The sequence below is a fragment of the Diachasmimorpha longicaudata genome, chromosome 15, assembly GCF_034640455.1.
Source record: "Diachasmimorpha longicaudata isolate KC_UGA_2023 chromosome 15, iyDiaLong2, whole genome shotgun sequence".
In the NCBI taxonomy this organism is placed as follows: domain Eukaryota; kingdom Metazoa; phylum Arthropoda; class Insecta; order Hymenoptera; family Braconidae; genus Diachasmimorpha; species Diachasmimorpha longicaudata.
In genome coordinates, this window is record NC_087239.1 from 5,025,031 (window position 1) to 5,044,616 (window position 19,586).

The 19,586-nt window shown below is 41.3% G+C and overlaps 2 protein-coding genes across 2 annotated transcripts; both read left to right on the top strand.

Moving 5' to 3' along the window:
• Nucleotides 1-13,113: 13,113 nt before the first annotated feature.
• LOC135169491 (uncharacterized) lies at nt 13,114-17,346 on the top strand. Its single transcript, XM_064134541.1, has 18 exons — nt 13,114-13,336; nt 13,404-13,589; nt 13,655-13,802; nt 13,884-13,989; nt 14,092-14,322; nt 14,418-14,512; nt 14,706-14,879; nt 14,972-15,046; nt 15,116-15,166; nt 15,233-15,387; nt 15,614-15,659; nt 15,703-15,770; nt 15,921-15,941; nt 15,997-16,089; nt 16,217-16,402; nt 16,605-16,752; nt 16,846-16,951; nt 17,101-17,346. Exons 1-18 carry the CDS (start codon nt 13,114-13,116, stop codon nt 17,344-17,346), a joined length of 2,358 nt encoding a protein of 785 aa, XP_063990611.1.
• Nucleotides 17,347-18,033: 687 nt separating this feature from the next.
• LOC135169450 (carbonic anhydrase 2-like) lies at nt 18,034-19,586 on the top strand. The gene is made up of 6 exons (XM_064134490.1): nt 18,034-18,178; nt 18,254-18,439; nt 18,537-18,684; nt 18,774-18,879; nt 18,981-19,217; nt 19,284-19,586. Exons 1-6 carry the CDS (start codon nt 18,118-18,120, stop codon nt 19,380-19,382), a joined length of 837 nt encoding a protein of 278 aa, XP_063990560.1. The 5' UTR covers nt 18,034-18,117; the 3' UTR covers nt 19,383-19,586.

The following is a 19,586-nucleotide window of genomic DNA, read 5'->3' on the forward strand; positions in this document are numbered from 1 at the left end:
ACCCCACCACAAAACACATCACTTAATCATCTCAGAAATAAATGAATGCATTAGAATAATGAATTCAATCCATTAATTAAATTTTTTAATGTTCAGAAACCTTTAAAAAAATTAAAAACATCATCGTGATCTCCTCAAGAGATACCACCCCCCCTCCCCGCCCCCTCCGGACCACTCGTACCTTCTCATATCCATTAATATTAATAGCACAAACAACAATAATGATGTACCGAGGCGTTAGGGCGCCCAACACTGGATATTCCGAGTTGATTTGCCCTTTTGCTCGGATGGTTCGCGTTTTCCTGAGCCGGTGTAGATGCCAGGGTGGCTTACCGTGCACCTCGTCACGCGCACAGAAGGGATTACGAGAGTTGCATGATGCTCACTAACGTCCTCGGCCTTCTGCCCCCTTGTGCATTGGATTCATCGCTAGGGAGCTGGTGCACGCCACTTCCGGTAACGCCTTCCATCGTGCCTCCATTATTATGTATTAAACAGTGGGATCTGGATAATAAAAAAATCGGTGGTTCGAGAAGAAAAAAATTTGAATCACGAGAAATTTCAATAAATTGTGGGGATGAACAGGAACGGTACGTTCTGAGGGTAAAAGAATTCTTCTTTGATTTGTTAAGTAATTTTTTTTCCAGGGTTTCGTTGGACGAGTTGGGCCACTACTGAACACCATAATAAAATGCAAATAATTTCTAGATATTTGGGGGACCGAATACTCGTCGGGCCCGACCACCCCAGTTCGATCCAGTGGGTCTCCATTGGCCGGGTCTGTCTGGAGTGATCTTCTGTTTTTTCAAGACTATTTGCGAGGATTTCTGGGGAAGTTGGAGCGCGGGGCCGTACAAGTGCCTAATTTGAGGGACTGAGGAGCGTTAAAACGAGTTCCACTGGTTTTTGGGATAGTGATTTTCAAGGAAGAGGAGAGATTATGGTACCATTCTCACATAATCTCCTTCTGTTCTGCGGTTTTATTCTATTTTCAGGGGGAATTGTGGTCACACCGTGCCAGGAAAAAAATTGGTATTTTAGGATGCATTCACCACACATTTGAGTGAAGACGTCAAAAAAAATTATGACAATGGATTACGATTTTTTTAATTAAAAACATCTGTATGGAAATTTCATGACATTTCGTGCAAATGCTGGTTTCACCGTAGGATACGTTGGCGAACACTGACCTCCCCCCACATTACGAGCCCCTGAGGCTGATGCCATTAAATAACGTTGTCTCATATGTTGAATTGTGCGTTGAAACAACCGGCTGGTCAACAAAAACTGCCATCGCTATGAATCCACACGTAGCATCCATCAAAGTCAATGCATTATTTACTTTCACCCAGAGACAGTATCTGGGCTACGTACGCTATGCGGTCAAGATACTGTCGCGCGTGTTTTACTTTCAACTTTTTTCACCTTCTGTTCCCCTCCCCCCTCCCACCCTCTTGCAATCCAATGGATTAAGAAGCGAGATCTCGTCTGAGATTTGTTGTTCCCTCGTCTCGACGATATCTCCATCCGCTCTCGCGTAGAAAATCGTCGTCGGCTGAGGATCATCAGAGAATCGTCGGAAGAATCATCGGATCGATATTCCCTATCACATATTGTAGCTCGAAATATCGATTATTCTGGATCGATTATCAATACGGTACCCGCAACTCCAGTCGAGGGATTTTTTTTTCTCAATTTTTCTTTGTCCCCCCCCGGGGGTCACACGTGATTTCTTTTTCGGTACAATAGACATCGCCAGCATTCACTGGGTTCTCAGGTTACCCATCTAAATCCTCAAAAGGAATTACCGTTAGTCCCGGACAAAGAGTTGTCCTATGGAAACACCAGTGAGAAAGCTTGCACCATTGGAAAAATAACAACAAAGAAAAAGATTCCTTGTAACACGAGGTTGGATTAAAAATTCTCTTCAGTATCTGTTGATGGTTTTTCATTGTACGAGTTTCTTGTTCAACGAGTGAAGTCCATGATATGAAATCTCGATCAAGGGGGCTCTCGCTGATGTTCGTGGACTGAGGTGAATGTCATCGGCGAATAATAGAGCTTTGATATTCAATGGAATCTGACAGACTGACGAGTGCATCCCATCCGATCCCTGACAATGTTGAGACGTTCTTGTTAGTATAATGATGATGTATTCTATTTTTTCAATAAATCTTGGAGAACGCGTCTGCTCCGGGGAATCTCTTCTCCACGGAAAACATGAACTTGTTCCACAGACTGAGGGGAAATGCATTTCTGCTATTTTTTTTTTGCGGTTGTAGCGCATCTTAATATTTATCTCATTTCCAAATGAATTATCCGTCAGTGCGGCGATCATCATTCAGCGTGTGCCCACCGGTTCCTCATAATTCCTCGCATGATAAACGATCTACGATCTATTAATGAACCAGAAGCGGAACGAGATTAAACATACCCGCATCAATTAATCCCCCCTCACTCACGGAGTTCAAATTAATCTGGCTCTGAGCCCCGCGAACCCCCTAATCACCGGATTGAAAAAGTTTTTCAAAAAATATTTTGGTCGCCAGGAAGATCGTTCCCCGAATATTCTTCGCTGATGCTCCTGATGTCTTCCAGATGTCCAGCACATGAACATCGTCAGCGTCAAGATCTCAATGAGCGCATTTCCCCGGGGATGACGCACTGCATGCTCGGCATGACTGTCGAAAATTACAGTCGCCAGTACTGGGTGTACACACCCAATGATATGATGGCTGCTGTGTACTTTAAAAGGCATTCGACCATTGACTTGCATGCGAGTGTTGGCAGTACCTCAGACCAGTAGTCGAGAAATGCCGTGACATAATATCGTGTGTTAACGTGGGCCGTAAGAACAAAGTCTGGTGGTTAAGTGGAATCAGAAGGGCGTCGGAGGTGGGGCGAGGAACCGGGGGATGGTTGGCGTGTTGGCGTGGCGCTCGCGGCACCTACAGAAGCTGGACCCGGGAGATATATACTACCCAGGACCGTCAACCGTTAGAAGACATGTGGCGCGTTGTTCAATGCATATTAAGTGATTCCTTAGCTCGCTCTGAATACCATTGAATTCAATGAATCAGTTGGGTTATCAGAGTCGTATAATACCAGCCACCGCAGAGCTCAAAATATTTAAATGACGGGGTGACTGGAGGTGCTCTTGAGATGCATCAATTATAATTTTTTTATTCTCGGAGAACGGCAGAGGCGATGGAATTTAATTTAAATGGAGGATTCAGAGAAGTCGGCGCTCACAGGAAAAAAAGATTTTTGCGAAATATTTATTTACTTCAATCATTTATTTATTTACGTCAATTGCATTATGATAATGATAGCAGTCTACAAGAGGAGTGTTCTGGACGTGACCTTGGATGGACTTCATTGATAATTAATTAGTTTTTTTGATTGGAATTTTCTTGACCGAAGAAATTCGATGAATTATTTAATTTTGATAATACTTTTCACTAATAAATGGATTTCTGGCAAAAATAATTTTTGATTTCAAATACCACTGAGTCCACAGAGAGTACAATTCGTTAAAAATTACGGATCTATTCTGTAATCTGTCAGTCGAAGCAGTTAAACATTTTTTTACTGAACGTTCCAACTTTTTTTGGAACACTTCGGGCTTTTTCCTGAAGGTTCTCTAAAAATAATAAATAATTTCCTCGAGTTTCGTAATTGTTAAACAATTTTTCCCTCCACGTAACTGCATTTTTCATATTCCAAAAATTCCAGACTTCGTGGAAGATTGAATTTTTTTTTCACGACTCCACAACTTAAATTCACTGGTGATAGGGATCCTCAGGTAATTGCGGAAAATTTACTTTCAACCGGCAACACTGATGGACGAACAAACTCCGGGTAATAAAATAAAAGCCGTGTATACACTTCCGTTAGTCAGATTTTATGGCATTTGAAATCGTAACCCTCGAGCTAGATTATGATACGATGATTACATTAATTGATAGCAGACACTGAGGACGTCACACCTCCGAGGTATTTTCAGGGCCTATCTAGTTTCCCTTTGATCGTCCACATGCACACTCACGTGCTGTATTCAAGTATGAAAGATCTCGCACCTTCGGGTATACAGTGTATATGGTGTGTGCTATCGTTGTGCGAATTTACAATCATGATATGCCATATATCCGTGGCAGACTGAAGGTACCTTTTATGTTTTATTCCATCCTATTTGCCTCCTCCCACTTCGCCTATCACTTGCTGAGACCGTATACGTACATCCGCGTGATATATGTGCAACGTACCGTTGATAAATAGACGGAACTATTGTTTTCACGTGGAAAGTGAACGAAACTGCCTCCGGGATTTCCTGGAGACGTGGGGCTCGCGTTCATGGGAAAATTCGATTCCTCGGGTGAAATGTTGAGCATTAATTCCCCGAGACCATTCGACAAGTATTTTTCCTCCAGGAAATGATTTTTCCCGGCAATTCCATCCGCTAAATTTCACCCCCAGAGAGGGGGAGGCCGAGGACTGGACGTGAGAGACACTCGTTGACGGGTGGCACGCTCAACTACGTCAGATAAAATTGGAATTGACGTCGAGGGCCCCCGGAGGTCTGGGTGCACATCCACGAGTCGGTGCTCGTGTAGAGGAGTCAGACGAGGACTGGACGTGTATTCCACACATTAGTATCTCCCCGACTGGTTCGATCGCACTAGGAGGGCTGTCTATCACTTGAAAAAATTCCACAGGGCATGATTTAACCTTCGAGCTGGAATGATAAATTCAGGGAGTAAATTCTTCACGAGTTTGTGAAAAAAATCAAATAAAATATGCGTGATTTTATGAAGTGCAGATTGGCCGGTTGGTTTTGTTGGGGTTTGAGGCGCTCCTCGAGGGAGACAACGCGGTGCTCGTTCAACCAGTGAAATTAATGTGATGCGAACACAGCTACCAGGGACCCAAAGAGAGGGACTCTCCTTCGATAACTACCACAACGTGGGCGCGATTACTGACTTTACAATGGCTCTAACGATCCCCAAGCGCACTGAGTTCGAACAGAGTGCCACCACTGAAGTTTAAACTCCTCGTTTTACCTTCTACCTGGTTGTTTTATTTTTATTCCTCTCCCCCTCGGCTTTTTTTTTATCGCAAACGTGTGTACGCTTGGGTAGCGGAAAGGAGAGGATTTAGGACCCGGGGATTTTATACACGTTGTGGAGAGGGGGAGATTCAGCGGGTTAATGCACCCCGAAAGGGCACTCCGAGCATTCACTCGGGGACGTTGTCCTAGCCGCCCACGAGACGACGGCTCGAAACGAGGTAAAATGAACGTGAGTGATATTTTATTTGGACCACAGTCTGGGGAATTCGTCGGACATGTGTGAGTGAATTTTTTAGCTACTGAAGACTTTGCAAAAATATTTAGAAAGATCTTCGGATCAAAAACAATTTATTTCGTAAATTTTGAGGAATTAAATTTTTTTAAATAGTTCAAGATACGAGAAAATAGTTCTCTCAAAAAGTTTTCTCAATGTGGGCTTTCCAACACCCGAATAAATATCCAAAACGTCTTCATATCGTGTCGATCGTCACCACCAATCGATCTTCGCGTGTCTCGTTGCGAGATAGCGTGCATTTTCCCCAGCTAACGAACTAATGCGACTTGAGTAGTCGGGTAAATCATGTACATCGATCTTAACACGAATATCGCCACAGTGGTGGGATGATATCTCGTGAAAAATGATAATTGACCGCATGATTGATGATGTACAGTTTCGGGGTACATTTGTATTCTCAATTAACGATACATTTTTATTGTCTTTTAATAAATAAGGGGATATTATTTACAAAGAAGCATTAAACCTGGTTTTTTTAACCCGTGAAGTGATCGTACGGGGAATATGCCGAGCCGTCGTTATGAGACTGGTCAGCATACCAAATAAGGCCCCATACACTGTGCAGGACGGAGGACAGCGAAAGACGGGTGGAACCGCCGAAGGGCCCTTGCAAATTTCCCGCTCGGTCTCACCAGCAGCTCTTTTTGCGCACATCTTCACTGACTATTGTACAATCCTCCAGGTGAAAAGCGGGGGAGCTCCGGACAAAATGGACCGCGAGGGCTAAATGACCTCATCACGAAAAAAAAATTTTTTAAACACAACGACGGCCCCTTTCCCCCCACCGCCCCTAATTTAATTTGTCAAATGTACGAAATCCATCCGAAACGTCTTAATGTCTATTCCGACAAGGCCCAACGACACGAAAAAATGGGATAATTACGATTACATCTGGAGTCACGTACGGCCGGAGAAACAACAAGTGAAGAAATCGTCATTTTCGCCTGGTCACGTTTCTTGATGCCCGTTGAGTTAACGGGCTTGCGCCGATAATGCGGCTATTTAACTAATCAACGTGACAATGAGAATCTGAGGATCACCGTCAATATTGGGGTTTCAAAAGCTTAACCATAACTACCGTTGCATCGACGACCGGTGCCTCGGGGAACGCGGCATTTTGACGATCTGTGAATGCATCTCAACTTGTTTAAAAAAATAAACTGTAAATTTCTTTTTTCTTCACTCATCAGGGGCCCAGATGATAAGAATTAACTCTCGAATTACTGGGCCCATGTACCTGAAGTAAACCCATTGTTTTCATATTTGTATCCTCCGATACTTGCATAATTCATTGGCTAGGAAAATACCAGGTGTAAATGCTCGCGGGCCTTGTACAGGATGGAAATAAGAGGAGAGTACGTTAGAAGATAACATGCTTCTCGTTGCACTCTCAAGTAAATTTAAAGCCAGTGTACACCATTGCATTCCACCAATTATCAAGTTTATTCATTGTATGAGACAACTCCATGAACTTAGAATTTCATGATCTTCCTCTCCCTCTTTATCGTGGCCCTCCTCCTGCTATTCCTCTTCCACCTTCTTCTTCTGTTCTCCCTCTACCCCATCACCCCCTTCCCACCCCTCCCAGCCCCCTCAGCCACCGGTAGTTCTATAATTAGCTGATAAAAGAAGAAGCAAAAAGCTTTATCGTGAATGTGGCCTCGACCCCATGTTAATTGAAATCCAACGATCTCACGTTATCGTATCTCAAACGATCTACAATTTAAGTAGAAATGATGGAATGAAAAAATTATGTTTCAATTTACATTTCTCCAATCATTACGTTGATTCTGCCTCATTCACTTTTCCATCTCGACGATTGGCTGGTTTAAAAAATAACGAGGAAAAATTGGAGATATTTCCCTGGGGGAGAGAAATGTCTCGCAATTTGTTCTTTAATTTTAAAAAATGTACGAATGTATAAATAAATATAAATCGAATGATCATACATGAATATATAATGTGAGGAGATCAATGTATATCGTATGTATTTTTTATTTAATTCTGATGTTTGCAGTGTTGGAAAATTTTTTTTTATTTAATTTTTCTCTGGAGGAAGAAATACAGGAGTTGACCCAGCGATGGATAACACAACCGACTCTTGGAGATTGGAAGGACTGGCTGGTGGTTCTGCCTTCGATGAAACGCTGCAGCATCCGAGCGACTGGGCCTCGTGCAACACAGGGGTCAACGAACCCAACAAGAGCCTTTTTCGAGCATCGTTAAGTCGGCCTCTCCTGTCCCGAGCATTGTTTGCACGCTAAAACCGGGGGGATTAATGTCCCCAGCTTTTTCACGTACCCTGGACTCAGGTTTACGTCTCAAGTACGAGGACAATTGGTTCCCCTCCCCGCTCAGCTCGATATCACCCGCGCGAGCGACATCCTGGGGTATTGATTCATTGTTTGGTGGATCGATAGAGGGGACTGTCTCAGTTGATCAGCCCTGGAGAGTGCACTTCCGGAGGATACGGAAAGACAGGTTAGCAGGGGGAGCAGGCAAACCAAAGGCTAAGCCCATCCATCATGATCTGACTCGCTGAAGAAGTCCCGTTCACCAACCAGTAGCTCCTGACTCCTTTTCATGCCCTCTCTCCCTCCACTATTTATGTGTCAATGGTCTGGCCTGTGCCCACAGTTACTACTTATCGATTCTCAATTATCCTGACTCAAAGTGCGGGAAAATATACTCGATAAATGAGCGAAACCTTCCAAAGATCATGAAGATGTGTTTTGGTCGCCAAAAGATCTTTGGAGAGATCTTCAGAAGATCTCCAACGATTTCTGTCAGTCATTTTCACGACAGACTTTTCCCCAGAATGAGAGAAAAATGTTGGAACAATTATTTCTTGATTAATTAATTGATGTAACGATTGATGTGTTGAAACTTCGAATCTATCGTAATTGGTTTTTGTTTCCTGGATATTTCATTGAATTTTAATATTTCAATGGAGTCGCATGTGATAAGATATTTTTTATGGAATTTTTCACTGTGAAAATGAAGAATTGAACTGTTAAGACAAGAGAAGTCTATTTCGATCTGAACGAATATGTATTCAACAAGATATATTTGGTAAAATTCACGATATCTTCTTCCCCAGTGCACAAATGCAATCAGTTAACATCACCCTGACCTAGACTGGTGCCTGAATTATCGATATTCATACCGTTACACATGTGCATACCCACTGATGATGCTGAACCGAGACTTGTCGGCAACATATTGCCAAGCTATTCATAACCCTTAGTAGCTACTCGAAGGCACCTTCGTATTTCCACTAACAACCCTCATTTAGTAAATTCTCAACAGCACCGCAGCCACAAGAGTTGCAAATTGATCGGTAAATTTTACAGGACAAATGGTGGATCGCCGCGGTTGGAGGCTGCTAGGCTCGATTACTCCGTTAATTTTTTACATTAGAGGCTCAAGGTTAAGGGATAATCAGGGAAATAGTCCGACTTCTTGGAATAATCCCCGAGGGGTTGAAAAATTTGATGGGAGAACGATTCGATCGGATGCAATTAACATAACCAGGTGTCATCATTGAAGAGGGACAGACGGCAAATCTTGGGACACCATTATGCTATAGCTTGTTCGATAAACCTGGGATACTGTTGGACAGCTGTCTCGTGGGATCCAACCTTCTTCACGTCGTAAACACTCGGCGGACACGAGAGTAGTCATCTCGAACTAGTTTGTCGCGAATTTAGTTGTTTTTTATTCCCTTCTCTGTCGCTCAATTTCTCCCCTTTTTTCCTTTTTTTACCGATTTTTTTCCGGGGGTTTATCATGTTATAGCACGGAAGATCAGATCGGTCTTGTATCTCCATTGGCTCAAGACAAATTGAACTGTACGTCTCGCTTTGACACGGGACAATATCTTGAAAATGTCTCATTCCAAAGCTGACGCAGTCGAGGGCTCGTTATCTCGCGTTATCGATTGCCAACTGCTCTGGACTCGTTTAGCTACGGTAACTGTAAACTGATGGCTTTTGCAGCATTGATCACAGCAGTGTAATTGTCCGGGAGATATCCTGACAGGACGAACTGATGTTATGTCAATAGTTTTATAATTCAACATTTTCTGGTATTTTTAGGTGGAATAAATTTTTTTTATGAGAATTTTGATCTGTTCCGTAATCTCTCGGTGAACACTTTAGTCAGGAAAAATTACCGAACCTTCTGGGCTTTTCCTGAAAGTTCACGAAGAAAGTGCGTAACTGTTCCCCAATTTTTTTGTAATATTTCTATTATTTTTCTAATTTTTGTTTTCGTCTGGAGGATTTTTTGTTTCTCTTCAATTCATAGTATTCCTCATTTTATTGTACTGAACATCAAAGAGACTCTCCGCTGATTTATTTAATAATTCAAAACATTTTGATCCACTCTGGGACAACATTTCCGCATTGTCAAGTGTTGGAATCCCTCGCATGGTAAAATCAATGCTCAATGGAGCTGATGCGACGTCTCATAATCTCCAAGTACCGTAAACTCAGAATTTCCAGTAAAGTGATGTGAGAAAGGTATAATGGAATGGAACCCCCAAGCGACCGCTGGTTAGCCAGAAAATGTGTGTGGTTAGTCTCTCGAATATCTGATCTAAATGATCATCTTTGTGGAATGATGTATGATGTGTTGCCTGCACTGGCGTTAATGATTTTCAATGCGAATTTTAGATTACTGGGAATATCACTGAGTGTGCTCAGTTACGATGAAAAATATTTATGGAAATTTGAAAAATATTTAATCTTCACAGCTATTCTCTGTCCCTCAGGGTTACATTCAGAAGAATGACGAACTTGAATTGCATTGAGGCTGTTTATCTGTTAGGCTCCATGCCAGCTCTAGGAAATTGGAATTCCTCGTGTAATCTGTTCCATGATAGAAAGGCCTTTTGATGGATTTTTTTTTCATTCGCATCAGCGAATATCAGGGATTGATATTCGGGACGCGATCGAGATTATCGTGCACGTCATTGAAAAATATATCTAAAAATATATTGTGTAAAATATATGAGTCATATATTTAGTTGTCCAGGGCTGCATAGGATGTAACAAAAAATAAATAAATTCCATGTAAATTTCAGCCAATGGAACGGGGATGACGGTATTAGAAACTGAACGTAGGCGGCAGTACTGAGACAGGGGCCTTACATTTGCATTCGTTCGCTGGTGGAAAATTCCAAAATTGATTTCTTTATTTCGTCTTCCCATTCGATATCAGCGCTTTACTTGCAAAATATATAATAATTCAACCCTCGTTTGATTGCAAATAAGATCATCACCCTATTTTTCCACATTCGTATGTTGATCTGCTGATTTCCCAGTTGATCTCCAACAGAAGCTCACGGATTAAATTTCCATCGCAAATATTCCATCAAATAAATTTTTAAACAAACATTTCATATTCATTCCTTCAATTTTCTTCAAAATCCCATTTTTCCCCTCCATTCGAGGCAAAAATTAATAAAACAAATCCCAGTTACAGCTGGAAAAAAAATCGTGTCATTAATTTGCGCTCACAAGACTGATCATTAATTACCCACTAAAATTGGGCTTTGGAATTTAACCCGTTTCCCAAGCCATTGGATATTCTAATCACCTTGACTGTCTCATCGCGCTATTTTATCTGTAACTAAATTCTATTCCCTAACGGTTTACCATCTCAACGTTGATTATTTTCATCTTCTCCTCAATAACAATATTTTTCTATTTTCTACAACTTCCGGAAGACAATAATCCTGCGAAGAAGATTACAGCTCCGATGGTTTAGATCTCATCCTCGTGGAGTCTCCGCCAAGGTCCCATTAGATGCTCAGCATTATATATCGTTCAGGGCTGGTCGTCTCCTCTGTCAAGAAGACCTCGTTTTGCTGTTTTCAGGGGGGGAGTGGTGGGATGGCAGGGGGGAGGAATGTACCCAGTGAATAGCCGATGGGAGAATAAATTCATGCTGTACAAAATACCGTTGTACCTTGATGCATGATCCTTGCACATCGACGTATCTGTGTAAACCATATATAGCCTTTACGAGAGTTGTAGAGTACGAGGGCTCGGTTGGTCAGTAGGTACGTTACGTGATGAAGATTCCAACGGCTTTTGAAATGTATTGAGCTACCAGGCTTAGACGGAGAAAGTTATACACGCTGTTTATCAATTCTATAGCCACTGTTTCGGCATTTCATAATGAGAGCCGCCAGAGGTACCGTAATTTATTAATCAAACGATGATGGGCGCTCGTTGGATGATTGATTGACGTGGGATGAGGGCATCAAGTCGATTTTTTTTTAACGTTAAAAACAATGGGTAGAACCGGTATCTGCGGTCAGTGCCCGGGGATGGACGGGAAGAGGTTCGAGAGAATGATTTTTTAAAAGCCAGGGGAAATGAATTTTTTGGGTGATTTGGAGGTGTTGGTGCATGGAAGTGTCTGATTGTCACTTCGTTCCATGTTCCGTCCTCTGGAGGTCCAATTTTTATCAAAAAAATTTAGCTTTCCCATTTCCCCCCATCCCAGATCCCATTTGAGTGTTTAATTTTCCGATCCATTGACTCGCTGAAAATAATAAACTTTTCCTCTCCCTGAATGATGTTTTCCAATCGTCTGTCACTGAGGTGAGTTGGTGAATCCATAAATCATTCAGGAGCGATCGAAGGGACAGGGAATTTTGCATGGGCGTGTCTGTATCATAAACTGTAAAATACGATAACCTAGGGCAGACAATTTAATTGCTACCTGCACGACTGGGGTTGAAGACAACACTGATGAATTATACCCTCGATGCATTGACTCTTCACGGGGTACGATTTTTTGGAACTTGTAAATCACTTTTTTTTTTTCAACCGGTTAAGACGTGACTCCCCGAGTCCTCCAGCAATCCTAGTAAATTTGCTCATTTTCTGTCTTCCCGTGGACGGTTGTTTCGCGTCATTAAGAATGAGAACTCCATTCAGGGCCTCATATAGCACAAGAAATGACACTAAGCAAGGTATACCGTCATATTAATACACGAGAGAAAATGAGTATCGTGTTCAAAGCGACAATCATGGAGGTGGTGGTGCCCATCTACCCATTTATTAATAACGCCCGCCGCTATTTCTTGATATTTTTTTTTCTAATATCCGCGTGGCCGTGACGTGAAGGTTAATAACCATTGTGAGACGAGCATCGCAGGACTCTCTCGAGTCTTCCAACACCAAGCCCGCTGGTGAAATACCTTTGTAATGATGGAGATGACCTACGACTCGATGACGTAACAAGCTCCTCGCAGAATCCCTCCGCATTCAGATGTGCGAGGGGCAAAAAAATTGGGAAATTCGTGGAAAGGGCGCACCGACTGCTCTGACAGATATTCAGGACGAAATTGCTAGAACCAAGTGCCAATAAAAATAGATTGAAGTTAAATTGAGGTTTTCCGGTTTTTCAAGTTCCAAATATTTAGTTCAAAGCAATCGGTCAGCCTTGGAAAAAATTATTTTGCATTTCAGGGGGATATGCACTGGTGGATACCAACGATTACAGATGGAATCGGTTCAGAGTTTGAGGTTTAGCGCATGGGGACAGATCGGGGTCCAGAGTGGTTCGTATTTTCCTGGAATTTTTAATTTTTTTGTGTCCCTCATTCCAAAAAATTCAACAGTATTTTTTACGTAACAAAATATCACATAAAAATATTTTAAAAAACGAGTTACGTGGTTGTTCTGGGAATTCGTAATTTATGAAACAAAGATCGTAATAAAGTACGAGAAAAATGAAGCTCAAACCAACCGTCAATTCTTCGGAAGCTTCAATTACTCACATAGATAAACCGACAGCCACTCGAAGCACCGATTGTATTCCAGGTGAAGAATCAGTCCTATCAGTTTCTGAGCTTCCTGCTGAGCAGTTTTTGTGGGAAAGAAAAAAAAAATCCATATCGATGCTGTTGGAAATATTTGTGATTGCTCTCCTTTGCGGAGTAGCGAAGTCACAGGGTAAGGAATGGAGGCAGGAGGCACTGGGATGCGATTAATGATAATGATCTTCATTACGAAATTCCAGGTTTCTCATACCAAGATCCCACAACGTGGGGAGCACAGTATCCAACTTGCAATGGTAACAATCAATCACCGGTGGATATTCCCTGGAGATTTGGGGACTCTGTGATCGTGCAACCTGGAGAGCTCCAGTGGACTAATTATGGAAATGTTCCTGATTCCATGACAATAGTCAATAATGGTCATACAGGTGAGAACGTACAATGCGAAGTATAAAATTATTTTCCCAGAGGCTACGATAGCTCTCAATTTCAGTCCAGATAAATCCAACATGGCTGAATGCATCCGACAGGCCCTATTTGAGTGGTGGGCCCTTGCAGGGTCAATACATCATAGAACAATTCCACTTCCACTGGGGGCAGAATGACAGCGTTGGCAGTGAGCACACATTCAAGGGCGAAAGGTAATCCAGTGATCAAATTAAAAATCCCTCAAGGCCCCTTTCTCATCTAAAAGGTGCGTAATTTTATTCCTCCCAACGTAGGACAGCGATGGAATTCCACATGGTTCACTGGAAAAGTGACTATGGAACATTCGAAGCAGCAGTAAATCAGGCAGATGGACTAGCAGTGATTGGTGCCCTCTACAACGTACCATATTTTCCTCAAATATTTGACTCGACTTGAAAATCAAGGACGAGAAGAAGGTACAGGATACCACAGAGTCACTACAACCAGTTATTTCCATTTCAGCCGATTTCCGCGAGATCGTCTAACGGAATAGAGCAGATCTGGAGACAACTGGAGAACCTTCGACAGGTAAAAACAACGACGCAGGTGGAACCGTTTCCCCTGTCTGATTTCGAAGTGGTGAATGCCAGAGACACGTACGTGAGTTATTACGGATCGTTAACTACGCCTGGATGTAATGAAGTTGTTACCTGGCTAGTGGCACTTGATTTGTTCACCATCACCAGCGATGAAGTAATTTTAAAATAATTTCAATTCACCAGTTTCTGGTGGATATATTCTATCTACACTCGATCGCTCATTTAACGCTCGATTTCTCTCGTCATCAGCTGCAGCAGATCAGACTGGTTGGATTGAGCCATGGGGATGATCATAATTACCGACCTGTGCAGAACTTGAATGATCGAACCTTCACTTATTACCGGTCAACATGAGGGTTCATCAGCTCGTGAAGTGTCGCAGCAAAATTGCGGATTCCTTGATTATTAGGGATCACAATCTGTTTCATTATGTTTAATTGCTATCTGTGGACCAATACATTAAATATGTGAAGTGAAATTGAATGTTTATTTATCAATTGCTTTAGCATTCACCAGTTTAATTCATTGTCTTCCTAGTTGCGACTTCACCGATATGAACGTTAAGAGAGGAACGTCCGCTAATCTTAGGCACACAATGCATCTATTTATTTATTTATTTATTAAATTGAATGAATACAAATCGGTGAGAGCTCTCAGGAAGCTACTGTTTTCAGTCATAATTAGATGCATCTTTTATCTCATGCCTCATGCGTAATTAGTTTAGTAAATAAATAGTGTTCTAGTGTTTTGAATGATATTAATCGGCCTATTTAAGACCAGAGGCAAATGACTACTTCATTCAGAGTATCATTAGAATTGTCTGGTGCCCATGAGAAGACTAAACCGGTCGTAAAGGTCGAAGGACTCCAGGATCGCCTGTAAGTATTATCCAATGGTCCTGGTACACCCCAAAAAAATAGAGAACCTTTGTGATGACATTTTGGTAGAAATTTGTTCGAAGGGTTTTCTAGAGAATTTTCGGGAATATTTACGGGCCAGTAATTCGTCTTATTACTGGAATTTGAGGGAATGGAGATAATTGTAAAAATCGACGTATTTTAAAGGCTCAACAATCAATCGCTTCCACCTTTTAATGAACCTTCTGGAGGTCGTAAACATCTCTCCCTAATACTTGCGAGTGGTTCTTATAAATCCTATATGTTCTTCCTCGTATCGTTCTTGCACTTGAACCTTGAATCTGCCTTGCTAATTACGAACAGTGAGTGGGCTCCTCTTTATTTTTTGCTTATCATTCTTTGGAAAGTTATAAATAAAATCATGACTTTTTCGCGCACTTAAATGGATCACCTTCCTGCACGAGTCTTCAAGTTGTTCAGTGGAGAGGTAGAAATAATAATGTAAGAGTAATACTCCATTAATGGGCCCTAGAAGAAAGATGTAAAAGGGTGTGTAGGCAGTTAGGTTTGAAGTACTTTGAACTGCAGACAACGAATGCCTAAGTAGTTGGAGTATCGCTTGGCCGGACAACAGGTTTTTAATTCAATTCTTTTAGATTAAACCTATTTATTTATAGAGTTCCAAACAAATCCCGGATTTTCCAGAACTCCCATTTCTCTGATTTATTGACTCTATCGGGTTACAGTAAATAAATAATGGATTAGAAAAATACGAAGTGCTAAACTAATTGTATTCCATGGAAATTAATATTTATGTCGACCTGCGAAATAAAATCGACGTAAAAATGTTGGGGTCTATATAACAATCTTTTTTATGTGCTTTACCATTTCATAGATAAGCACTTCGCCACGAAAGGTATTGAGTCAACAACAACTAGCGAGTGACCGTGAATAATTATTTCAATTCTGAGGTTCTTCCGAGTTCGGAAAAATTGAAAACGCGATGATTAACGCACTGAAAGTATTTTGTCTTCTCCTACTTTTTGGAGCAACAAAATCTCAAGGTAATGACTGTACATATTAGAGAGTAGTTATTCTATTAAATGACAGATCATCTTATTTTCTAACTATTGTAATTATTCTAGAAATAATTGAGCACAGAAATTATTTTTAATTGATCTAAAAAATCAGATTTTTCATATCGAAATCCTGCGACATGGGGACAACAGTATCCCATGTGCTATGGTCCCAATCAATCGCCAGTTGATATTCCATGGAGGTACGGTGATTCTGTGATCGTAAGGCCTGGAGAGCTCAGGTGGAATAACTACAGGAATGTCCCTAATTCTATGAGAATATCCAACACCGGACATACAAGTAGGAAGCATCAACAAACAGACATATTCATTAACAATTTCGTATCTGTTGCATTAGTCGAGAATTGTCACGTTATTTTTATTCCGTTTCAGAAAAATTAGGATCCTATCACTTAAACTTTCCTAATCCATTCCCCAATTTTTATTAAACAGTTCGCTGTGAATGTTATATGCAAATAATTTAAACTAACACTGAATTTTAGTTGAAATCCATCCCACGTGGAGAAATAATGCCTACAGACCATTTTTGAGTGGAGGACCACTTCGGGGGCAATATGTCGTAGAGCAATTTCATTTCCACTGGGGGCAGAGTAACAACGTCGGCAGTGAGCACACATTCAGAGGCGGAAGGTAAATTATTAAGTGCAGAAAGAAAAAAAATGATTTAGAAGACAACTGAATAAAAAACGTTACTATTTCGACAATAATTTTTTGCAAGCATAGGGGAGCAATGGAACTTCACATCGTACACTGGAAACGCGAATATGGATCATTTGAAGCGGCTTCAAGAAGAGCAGATGGACTTGCTGTAGTTGCAGCTCTTTATCAGGTAAAATTACTTCTTCTTTTCTTTCACTCAAGACAAGATCCTTTCAAAGTCAGTTTGTTTCCAATTAATTTAACTCAGTAATGAACTTTCTGCTCCACAACTCCCAAAATCTGCACCAGTTCATTCACAATCAGAGCTTTCACTTTCAGCCCCGAATCAGCGGATCATCACGTGGAATACAACAAGTTTGGAGTCGCCTTCAAAATCTTCGCCAGCCGAATACCGCAACGCAATTGACGCCTTTTCCCTTATCAGACTTAGGACTTGCGAATACCAGGAGTAGATACATAAGCTACTTCGGATCGCTAACAACTCCTGGATGTAACGAGGCAGTGACCTGGCTGGTAGCGTTGAATTTGTACTCCATAACCAACAACGAGGTGAGCTTGAAATAAATTTAATTTCCTGGGAAATCACAGTAACATATATCGAAATAATTGCACGTTTGCTCTCTATTCTTTCCCTCAACAGCTGCAAAACATCCGGCAAGTGGGTCTAAGTCATGGGGATCGTCACAATTACCGACCTCTGCAGCGACTGAACAATCGACGATTCAGCTTTTACCATTCAAACTGATGTTTCAGCGGCTGTTGGTGATTATGACGCGAATAGAATTCCCACGACAGAATTCATCTCGAAATCAGCCACAAAATATTTATACCTGAGCTTCCATCAATAAATAAAACGCATCAGTTTAATAAATATTTTATAACGAGATCGATTTAAATGAACTGTTGGCTAAACAAGTCATTAACCCTCAGCTGCGCATTTTCTCAAATAATTTCGAAGCCAAACTTCTGGAAATTACGCTAATGAGATATTTTTATAATTCCTTCCCACGAATTTTCGCGATGACAAAGGGCAATTTTAATATCGCACCATTTAAGATCGCATTAGCAACAAAAGGACTATGATTTTCATTCATCAATGTCGTCGTTGACTCCATGTGATAGGCGTGGATATCGTGCAGTCGAAATTGTTTATTAACTAGAGTATCGTTACTCTAATAATATGGTTCCACGATACTCAATGACTCTCGTCGCAGTATAAATTCGCTTGCATGCTACAACTCGTCCACTTGATGTTGCAATAATCCGGACAGAGATCATCAGCAATTGTCCACAGATCATTCAAATAGCGAATCTATTCTGACTTCAATCAAAATCATGCCCGAACCACCAAAAATTGGTCTGGTCCTTCTGATTTGTGGGATTCCCCTTACCCAAGGTACGTAAATAATTATGTTCCATCAAAAGATCGTCTGATGATCCCTGAGAGATCCTTTTTTCTTTATATTTCTAGGTTTCTCATATGATAGTCCTGACAAATGGCTGACCGAAGCTCCAATCTGCGGTGGTAAATCACAATCACCCATCAACATCGACTACCATGCAAACGACTTACTAAACCAGGATATATTACCGCTCAGGTGGAATGGGTATGATAACACACCGGATATTATGACTGGGACTAACAACGGGCACACAAGTAACTCTTAACATCTATCACATACAAAGAACTAACGCAAGATTCAATCACAAACTTCTCAAACGAAAAATAATCTTACCTCGTGATATGCTTTTAGTCAAAGTCATTCCCAAGTGGGCGGATGAATCTAGAAGACCTTATTTATCCGGTGGACCTCTCAGTAGTCCATATGTTCTCCAAGAATTCCATTTTCATTGGGGGGCGGATGACAACGCTGGAAGCGAACACACGATCAATGGAAAGAGGTAAGATATTCATTAACACCACTCCGTTACCGTATACATCTCATTATGGTAAACTTTCTAATCCAAATTCTGGGTTGGAACTATCTAAGATTCGTCCTTGAGGCCCACATGGTGCACTGGAAACTCGATTACGGTTCATTATCAGCAGCCGTGGAACAGCCGGATGGACTTGCAGTCGTTGGATCTTTCTATGACGTAAAATCACTCACACAATTGATAATGAGAACGATTCTGATGGACTGAAAGACAGGATTTTTTTTCTGTAAATTTCTGGTTTATGAATCTGGTCATTACAGATCAACAACGTGAAGGATAGACCTTCTCATGCTGGGTACGACATCGCAGCCATCGCCTCGGTGCTCTCCGAAGAAGGTAAAGAAGCTGATATAGCTCCGTTCCCAGTATCAAACTTTGACGTAGTCAACACCACGGATGTCATCGCAAGCTACCAAGGATCTTTAACAACTCCTGGATGCAATGAGGCAGTCACCTGGATGGTAGCAATCCACGGATATCCCATCTCGGAAGTTCAAGTAGGTTTTTAGAAAAATTAATTTCAACTTCATGGTCAAAGTACTTTCCTCTTTCTCCAATGACAGATGGAGTCATTGAGAAGAGTTCAACTGTATCACCGTGAAGATCATAACTATCGACCAGTTCAACCGCTTAATGGTCGCAAAGTTTCATTTTTCCATTGACGATGGTAATCTTTGTTACTTGTGAATGGAATCCCCAGGGTTTTGTGAGCCCATTCGAAGATGTTGACAACGAGAAAAGAAAGTGCTCTAAGATTTCCTTTATACGATAGCCAATGTAGGCCGCAGAGTTTTCTAGTTATCGATAGCGTGAAGTTATTTGTCTCTTTATTAATGAAATAAATTTGGAGTTCACTTTCAAACTTA

Coding starts and splice junctions, on each gene's coding strand:
- LOC135169491 (XM_064134541.1), top strand. CDS start 13,114: ATGAAGCTCAAACCAACCGTCAATTCTTCGGAAGCTTCAATTACTCAC. Junction 13,590..13,654: donor AGTCAATAATGGTCATACAG/GTGAGAACGTAC, acceptor TCTCAATTTCAG/TCCAGATAAATCCAACATGG. Junction 15,047..15,115: donor GAAGGACTCCAGGATCGCCT/GTAAGTATTATC, acceptor ACATTTTGGTAG/AAATTTGTTCGAAGGGTTTT.
- LOC135169450 (XM_064134490.1), top strand. CDS start 18,118: ATGCCCGAACCACCAAAAATTGGTCTGGTCCTTCTGATTTGTGGGATT. Junction 18,880..18,980: donor TCGTTGGATCTTTCTATGAC/GTAAAATCACTC, acceptor TGGTCATTACAG/ATCAACAACGTGAAGGATAG. Junction 19,218..19,283: donor ATCCCATCTCGGAAGTTCAA/GTAGGTTTTTAG, acceptor CTCCAATGACAG/ATGGAGTCATTGAGAAGAGT.